Source organism: Hyla sarda, chromosome 3 (assembly GCF_029499605.1).
Source record: "Hyla sarda isolate aHylSar1 chromosome 3, aHylSar1.hap1, whole genome shotgun sequence".
NCBI classification, from domain to species: Eukaryota; Metazoa; Chordata; class Amphibia; order Anura; family Hylidae; genus Hyla; species Hyla sarda.
In genome coordinates this window covers 192,977,762-192,987,468 of record NC_079191.1, presented here as the reverse complement: position 1 = coordinate 192,987,468, position 9,707 = coordinate 192,977,762, and the positions used below count along the sequence as shown (strand labels likewise).

General features: G+C 47.6%; 1 protein-coding gene across 12 annotated transcripts in view; it reads left to right on the top strand.

Annotated features, from left to right (window-relative positions):
• The first annotated feature begins 779 nt into the window (after positions 1-779).
• Positions 780-9,707, top strand: part of DST (dystonin) — a 613,928-nt gene continuing 605,000 nt past the window's right edge. For 9 of the 12 annotated variants that reach the window (XM_056565774.1, XM_056565763.1, XM_056565758.1 and 6 more), the window contains exon 1: positions 780-1,038. In XM_056565774.1, the coding sequence (XP_056421749.1) occupies positions 822-1,038 (217 nt within the window). In that variant the 5' untranslated portion in view covers positions 780-821. The remainder of the gene's footprint in view (positions 1,039-9,707) is intronic. The other 3 variants (XM_056565769.1, XM_056565765.1, XM_056565775.1) reach the window with 2 other exon arrangements.

Genomic DNA, 9,707 nt, shown 5'->3' with positions numbered 1-9,707 from the left:
CCTGCGCACACTCAAATTGCGTGCCACTCTGAAACCTCTCCTCCATCTACTCAACAATGCCAAAATAATATATAGGTGGGGATATCCATTCTCACTGACTGCGAGACACGGCTCCACAGTTGCCAGCTTACGGAGACCGGAAGATCTTCAGAACTTTTTGACAACCTTCAAACTGCCTCCAGTCTCACTTGTGGACTGGGAACAATTGTTCTCACCCCTACCTCTACCACCGCCTGACCGAAGCGGTGCCCAACTCACTAGGAGACGCCAGAAGATGGATGCTACTCCTGACCCGCTGCCACAACGCACTAGAAGCAAGACCTGATATGTGATTTGCGTTCTACTGTCTACTTACTGTCTGCTTACTTATTGTATTTGTCTTGCTAAATGTCTACTTATTGCTACCCTGATGGGTTTGTACTTGCCTTTGAGTAGCCTTAAGGCTATTTATTCGCCTTTGGCCCTTCTGCCTGACCCTGGCCCTGACAGGCCTAATCTACTGTCCTAATCCTGTATCTCCCCTCCCCCTTTCCTTTTCTCCCATCCCACCCCCCTGTCCTTCAAGTTTATTAAACCCCCTCACATTGTACTTCTCTCACACATATTCATATGACTTGCCTCTCTATTCAACTGTGTCATGCTGTCTTTTGACCGTACAGACTTTTCATCCCCCCCTCTCAGTTCCTGCACCCCCCCCCCCCCCCCTCGGGATAAAAGGGGTGTTCCATGTTGTTAACTAGGCCCATGGTTATTGTTCTTTAATTGCAATGCTGTTGTTATTGTTCTTTCTTTCAGCGATCCTTTCACGTTACCCCACTGGCATGACACTCGGACTGGTTCTGGTGTATTGTTTGGCCCCTAAGGCCTTTGCCGCTAGTCTTCTTGTATCCGTTCTCTTACGGCTACTCGTCTTTCTAATTGCTATGTCTTTTATGCTGATTCTATTGCTCACTTTCTTTTTTCCTTCCCACAGGCATTCCTACATCCTCCCAATACTGACCCAATGCGCGACTGCACTGGTGAGACACCCGGCGATTGGTGAGTCCGGTTATTACCCCGACTATACCCATGACAGCTGACATCAATGTTACCTCCTTTAATGTAAAGGGTTTTAACACGCCTGAGAAACGTGCACAGATTTTATACTCCTCCCATAAAAAATGTACACACATCCTTGCCCTGCAGGAAACGCACTTTAAGGAGGGCCACGTACCAAAGTTTCATAGCCGTTACTATACCACTTGGCTCCATAGTACTAATCCGGATACAAAAACAAAGGGTGTGTCCCTGGCCTTTCACAAATCACTACCCATTAAGATCACAGATTCAGATATAGATCCAAATGCCCGATATGTTTTCGCTAACTGCGAATTGGACGGTCACTAACTAACTATTGCTTCAATATATGCCCCTAACCATGGCCAAATTTTGTTTCTGTGTTATACTTTAGAAGCCCTATCATCGTTCGCAACAGGCCAAATTATTTTGTGTGGCGACTTTAATATTCCGTTATCCCCTCTGTCAGATGTTTCCTCGGGTCACTCACATATCTCCTACCGCCAGCTCCGTGTCCTCCACCTAAAATTGCATTCCCTCCAGTTAAGTGACGTTTGGCGCGCATTACACCCCCAAGGCCGCGATTTCACCTTTTTCTCTCATCCTAGACTAACCTATAGTCGCATTGACTACAAATTCTGTCCACACCTCCTTCTTCCCTCAGTCACCTCGGCTTCCGTAGGTAACATTACCTTTTCTGACCATGCCCCTGTTCATTTCTCCTTCAGGCTACCCTCTTTTGCCAGGCCACATGCTACCTGGAGACTCAATGACACGCTCCTGTTGGACCCCCTATGCCTTCAGGAATTCAAGAGTACCATCTCTACTTTTCAGACTGATCATGAAAATGATGATTCGTCACCTCTCATTAAGTGGGAGGATCTAAAATGTGTCCTACGAGGAGTCTTTATTCAACATGGGGCTAGACTGAAGAGGGAGAACTCGGCCAAATCCGAATATTAAGGGGCTCCAGACTCCCTTGTGCCATTGCAAATGTTCCGCCTTCGGTGACGACCTTCTCCTTTTTCTATCCGCCCCCTCACTACTTTACCATCTCTTCTTTCTACCATCCACACCTTTTCCCACCACAGCAACTACAAACTAAACCCATCAAAGAGCGAGGCCCTCAATGTCACTCTCCCTCCTTCCATTATTCAACACCTGCGTGACTCATTTCCATTCAAATGGTGTAGCAAATCGATCACATATCTAGCGATCCAGGTCCCTGCTACCCTCTCAGACATGTTTACCATCAATTACCCCCCTCTCTTACACCTACTGAGGACAGACTTGGCCAGGTGGGAGCGCAGGGATTTTTCATGGATAGGGAGGATCAATATACTGTAGATGAATATCCTACCTAGTCTCCTGTATATATTCTCCACAATCCCAGTTGTCCTCCCCCGGTCCTTTTTCAGGGAACTTTCTGCGCTCCTTTCTGGCTTTGTTTGGGCCAATAGACACCCGAGAGTGGCACGCAGGATCCTGGTCAGACGTAGATTGGATGGAGGCCTGGGCATGCCTGATTGCCTCTTTTATCACATTTATGCGGTTCTGGCCAGGACCCTGGACTGTTACCCTCCCCTGCCAAACTATGGATAGGTCTTGAACGTGATGCCTCTGAATTAGACCCCAAAACACTTATGTGGCTACCTGATGGTAAGCTCACCACACGGTCTCTCACTGCTTTGCCACCGGTCCTAGCGAGTATGGCTCATGTCCGTAGTGTTTTCCTGGCCTCCACGGCCCTTTTCACTCCCGATGGCCCACTTACCCCTATATTTGGCAACTCGACCTTTCCGTCCGCCCTTTCCACCTCCCTCTTTCTAGGGCTTTCTGAATCAGAGTCCCCCACTTTCTCCAGTCTCCTTGCATAAACATCTTTGAGACCATTCATGACATCTTGGGAGGGGCTCCAGATTCCTTCCTAGATGTCTTTCAATATTCTCAACTTAATCACTTTTATGTACAGGCCAGGGACACACTTAAATTACACCGCCCCCTTTCCACCTTCGAGAAATTGTGTATTTCATATTCTCGAATGTTCCGTCCAATTAGCTCCATCTATGCCCTTCTTCTTGATACGCTTCGGACTGATCCACTACCTTTTTGGATCGGTTGGGAGAAGGAATTAGCCACAGCATTCGATGATGAGGAGTGGGAGAAAGCATTCCGACTTTGCCATAAGTTGTCGATTTCCAGCAGGGCACAGGAAACTAATTACAAAATTCTAACGAGATGGTACCGGGTACCAACCCTTTTATCCAAATTTTACCCAGGTGTTTCTGATGCCTGTTGGAGATGTGGTGAGCCAGGAGGGTCAATGTCCCATATATGGTTATTATGCCCGAAACTGACTCCTTTTTGGTCCCAAGTACTAGATGTAATTCACCAATTGATGTCTATCCGTTTACCTGTGTCCCCAGGCCCCCTTCTTCTCTCCATGCTCCCACCCTCTTTGCCAAAGTGGTCCACCCGACAAGTTAGCTTTATGCTTTTGGTGGCTTGTACGGTCATCCCCCGATTGTGGTAATCTTCCTCTGCTCCCACATTCACTTCTTGGCTCCAGGAACTCCACCATCTACATAGGATGGAGGAGTTGCTGGCAGACTCCAGAGGGCAAGTGGAGAGACACTATCTCATATGGGGACCGTGGATATCCTTTCTCTCCTCCGACACATACAGAACTCTCAAGAAATGTCTACTGACTGATGCCTTGAGTGTATGCCCTTACATATGATGTCAGTCTGTCCGATGTTGGGGTCCTGACCAGTGCACCGTGCTGAAAGGTTAGTCCTCTTTATTGTCTCTCTCTCTCTCTCTCTCTCTCTGCCTGTGTTTTTCTGTCTCCTTCCAACTCCTCCTGTCTTCCTTCCGGTCTACCTGGGAGCCTTCTCCCTTTCTCATTTATTCTTGCTCTTCTATTTTTCTTGTAAGAACACTTATGCCAGACTAGGTGCTGATATTTTATTGTCTGCCATGTATGCCTAAGTGTTTATTGTTGTCAAGTTGGAGTCCTAAAAGACTAGTGTTACTGCTCCTAATATGACTTATTTGCCATATTACCTGTTTATCTCTTTTGGGCGCATGTGCGCCACATATTTTGGCCCCTTGGTCACTTGCATATTTACTACTTTGTATGTTTAAAATCTTTAATAAACTTTACTATTGAAAAAAAAAATTGCATTTACTATACCACTTACAGTAGCCAAAAGATATACATAAGATTAACTTTTAAAGAACTGAGAATTATAATGCGTGAACACCTGAGGGACATCATAGCAGCAAGAAAACACTTTCAGCAAAACACTTTAAGATGACAAACATGTGTGACCCCAAAGAGCTTTAGAAGATAATGGGCATGAAGAAGATGCACAGTGGTGTCAGATGTGAAGAAGTTATTGTCTAGGAAAGAGAGCCGATGGATCATTACACTGGGCACAATGGCCCAGAGGGTCTCAACGAGCAGTTGAGTTCTGCTGCCTCTCTCTTTTTCATCTTTAGTAAACTTTGTGCGGTCTTATGTGACATTTGATACTGACATGTTGCATATAATTCCATCATGAGGCGGACAGGAAAAACACAACTATAAGGGAACAACTGTAGTAATAAGGGACAAATAAAAAAGAAACTGAGATGGAGAACAATTTAATCAACAATGTAAAATAATATGTGTGTCTTGTTTTTTTTTCTTCCTATGCATTTTATGTGTTTTTGTGTACAGGGTGGGCCATTTATATGGATACACCTTAATAAAATGGGAATGGTTGGTTATATTAACTTCCTGTTTTTGGCACATTAGTATATGTGTGAGGGGGAAACTTTTCAAGATGGGTGGTGACCATGGTGGCCATTTGAAGTCGACCATTTTTAATCCAGCTTTTGTTTTTTCAATAGGAAGAGGGTCATGTGACACATCAAACTTATTGGGAATTTCACAAGAAAAACAATGATGTGCTTGATTTTAACGTAACTTTATTATTTCATGAGTTATTTACAAGTTTCTGATCACTTTGTTCAATGTGCTGCCCATTGTGTTAGATTGTCAATGCAACCCTCTTCTCCCACTCTTCACACACTGATAGCAACACCGCAGAAGAAATGCTAGCACAGGCTTCCAGGATCCGTAGTTTCAGGTGCTGCACATCTCGTATCTTCACAGCATAGACAATTGCCTTCAGATGACCCCCAAAGATAAAAGTCTAAGGGGGGGACCTTGGGGGCCACTTTCCAGGAAACTGTTCATCTTGGAATGCTCGGACCTAACACCCATAATGTGGTGGTGCACCATCTTGCTGGAAAAACTCAGGGAACGTGCCAGCTTCAGTGCATAAAGAGGGAAACACATCATCATGTAGCAATTTCGCATATCCAGTGGCTTTGAGGTTTCCATTGATGAAGAATGGCCCTACTATCTTTGTACCCCATATACCACACCATACCATCAATTTTTGTGTTCCAACAGTCTTGAAGGGATTTATCCAATGTGGGTTAGTGTCAGACCAATAGCGGTGGTTTTGTTTGTTAACTTCACCATTCACATAAAAGTTTGCCTCATCACTGAACAAAATCTTCTGCGTAAATTGAGGGTCCTGCTCCAATTTTTGCTTTGCCCATTCTGCCGCACCTGAAACTACGGATACTGGAAGCCTGTGCTAGCATTTCTCCTGCGGTGTTGCTATCAGTGTGTGAAGAGTGGGAGAAGAGGGTTGCATTGACAATCCAACAAAATGGGCAGCACATTGAACACATTTTATAAGTGGTCAGAAACTTGTAAATAACTCATGAAAGTATAAAGTTACGTTAAAACCAAGCACATTATTGTTTTTCTTGTGAAATTCCCAATAAGTTTGATGACCCTCTTCCTATTCAAAAAACTAAAGTTGGATTCAAAATGGCCACCATGGTCACCACCCATCTTGAAAAGTTTCCCCCCTCACCAGGGGCGTACCTAGAGCAGCTGGCACCCGGTCAGATCCTTTGTTGGCACCCCCCCACACACACACACATCCCCCTTAATTACACCCCCTCCCTCCAGGGGCGGACTGACAACACTCGGGACCCCCGGACCAAAAAAAGGCAAGGGCCCCTGCTAGGCTCTGCAGCTCGTCAATCTTCTGCCACGCTCCTATTCCACCCAAATCCCACACACAATAAATTCAAATTTATATTTGTAAGAAACACTTTAACGTAGGTAAATTTCCATGACCAATAATACTGGTATACAAGGAGCAAATATATACCACCACACAATAACTGGATAATACCGCCATACTGTACTGAATTAAACCACTATACACAGACCAGTATACTATAAAGGATCTGTATACAATATAAGTGTCAGTATCCGGACTGGTATGCAGCGAGGACACTGGTGGTGGATCCTCTGTGTCAGTGGGGTGATGTCGTGGGTCGTACCAGGGGAACGGAGTCTAAGGGGTTACTGGTTTTCACCAGAGGCCGCCGCAAAGCGGGATGGACTTGCAGCGTCAGGTAACCCCCAGGTCGTTCCACCCGATAGCGACTCAACCCCAGCTGACAGTTGAGACAGGCGCGGTACACAGGGACAAGGCAAGAGCAAGGTCGGACGTAGCAGAAGGTCAGGGCAGGCAGCAAGAGTCGTAGTCGGGGGCAACAGCAGAAGGTCTGGGAACACAGGCTTGGGAACACACTAAACGCTTTCACAGGGCACAAGGCAACAAGATCCGGCAAGAACAGGAAGGGGAAGTGGGTTTATATATACATAGCACAGGTGCAGGAACTGATTGGGCCAGGCACCAATTAATGGTGCACTGGCCCCTTAAATCTCAGAGAGCCGGCGCGCGCGCCCTAGAGAGCGGGGCCGCGCGCGCCGGGACTGAACAGCCAGAGGACAGGGCAGGTGAGGAGATTGGGATGCGACCCGCGGGCGGGCGCGTCCCGCTACGTGGATCGCATCCCCGCCGGTGACACCAGTGCAGCGCTCCCGGACAGCGGGTCTGACCGGGGCGCTGCACAGAGACGAACGCTGCGAGCGCTCCGGGGAGGAGCAGGGACCCGGAGCGCTCGGCGTAACAATAAGTGATTATATACAGGTCCATATGGCGGTAAATATCAGCTGTACATAGGATCTGTATACCATATAAGTGATTACAGTTACATTTTGAGACTCACAATTACGTCTTTTCTGATAAGCGGCATCCTCTTTCCTTTTCTTCTCCGTCCGGATAAGACCGCCATGTGGATCTCTTAACATCTGCAGGAAAAACATGTCAGACTCTGCATTTTTTCAGTGCCCTCCCCTCCTCTACACAATCTTCCCATCTATAGGCCCACAAACTGTAATAATGCCCTCCTTGGTGTCCTGCACAGTAAAAGGTCAGGTAGGTAGGTAGCCAGGTAACCCCCTCTTTCCCATAGGTATATGCAGAGTTACACCCCCCTCTTTCCCATAGGTCTATGCAGAGTTACACCCCCCTTTCCCATAGGTATATGCAGAGCTACACCCCCATCCCCTCTTTCCCATAGGTGTATGCAGAGCTACCCCCCTCTTTCCCATAGGTATATGCAGAGTTACACTCCCCCCTCTTTCCCATAGGTATATGCAGAGCTACAACCCCCATCTTTCCCATAGGTATATGCAGGATTACCCCCCCTTCCCCATAGGTATATGCAGAGCACCCCCCCTCCCTCCCTTTCCCATAGGTATATGCAGAGTACCCCCCTCTCCCATAGTTATATGCAGTGCACCCCCCTCTCCCTCCCTTTCCCATAGGTATATGCAGAGCACCCCCCCCTCCCTCCCTTTCCCATAGGTATATGCAGAGCACCCCCCCCTCTCCCTCCCTTTCCCATGGGTATATGCAGAGCACCCCCCCTCTCCCTCCCTTTCCCATAGGTATATGCAGAGCACCCCCCTCTCCCTCCCTTTCCCATAGGTATATGCAGAGCACCCCCCCCTTCCCTGTAGGTATAGGCAGGGTTAAAAAAAATAAAAGGATGCTCACCTGATATCCCACGCAGCGATCTCCTCAGCAGGGGCCCGCGTCTTCTCCCCTCCACAGTACAGGCGCCGGATGAGTGACGTCACCGCACCTGTACTGCGTACCCTCCTCTTTCCCATAGGTATATGCAGAGCAACCCCCCTCTTTCCCATAGGTATATGCAGAGCTACACCCCCTCTCCCTCCCTTTCCCATAGGTATATGCAGAGCACCCCCCTCTCCCATAGGTATATGCAGAGCACCCCCCTCTCCCTCCCTTTCCCATAGGTATATGCAGAGCACCCCCCTCCCTCCCTTTCCCATAGGTATATGCAGAGCACCCCCCCTCTCCCTCCCTTTCCCATAGGTATATGCAGAGCTAAAACCCCCATCTTTCCCATAGGTATATGCAGGTTTACCCCCCTCTTTCCCATAGGTATATGCAGAGCAACCCCCCTCTTTCCCATAGGTATATGCAGAGCTACACCCCCCTTCCCCATAGGTATATGCAGAGCACCCACCCTCTCCCTCCCTTTCCCATTGGTATATGCAGAGTACCCCCCCTCTCCCATAGTTATATGCAGAGCACCTCCCCTCTCCCTCCCTTTCCCATAGGTATATGCAGAGCACCCCCCTCCCTCCCTTTCCCATAGGTATACGCAGAGCACCCCCCTCTCCCTCCCTTTCCCATAGGTATATGCAGAGCACACCCCCTCTCCCTCCCTTTCCCATAGGTATATGCAAAGCACCCCCCCTCCCTTTCCCATAGGTATATGCAAAGCACCCCCCTCTCCCTCCCTTTCCCATAGGTATATGCAAAGCAACCCCCCTCCCTTTCCCATAGGTATATGCAGAGCACCCCCTCTCTCCCTCCCTTTCCCATAGGTATATGCAGAGCACCCCCTCTCCCTCCCTTTCCCATAGGTATATGCAAAGCACCCCCCTCCCTTTCCCATAGGTATATGCAGAGCCCCCTCTCCCTCCCTTTCCCATAGGTATATGCAGCGCACTCTCCCTCCCTTTCCCATAGGTATATGCAGAGCACCCCCCCTCTCCCTTCCTTTCCCATAGGTATATGCAGAGCACCCCCCATCTCCCTCCCTTTCCCATAGGTATATGCAGAGCATCCCCCCTTATCACTGAATACAACGGATGATAACTGATAACCAATTTTGCCATCCGTTATAGTCCGTTATTTTATTTCCATGTGACTTCCCGATTGTGATGTTGTACTGAGCATGCTCAGTAGCAATAAAGGATCACAACGGAATAAATAATGGACAATAACGGATGTCATTTGTGAACATCCGTCACCCTCAGACTTCAGTGTTAAAATTTTGATGTCCATAATTCCACCGTTATTTTTAATGGGACAAAATTAGTGCATGCACCGTTATTTGCCCCATCAAAAATAATGGACGTTAATCAGAAGGGGACATAACTGATGCTAAAGGATGGTGAAAAAAAACCCATTGATATGAATAAGATTTTTTGATGGCTGTTTTATGGACTTTCTGACGGGTTCATGACAGAGGTTTTTACAGGAGGATAACTGTAGTGTGAAAGGGGCTTTACTCTCCTGCTTTTGATGTAGATCCAGCACAATAACTGCTTTCTTTGGGTTTTAAAGATATAAGCATAGCCCCTCCATGTCATGCCTACACAGTACATGAGACAGTGCGGAAGTAGA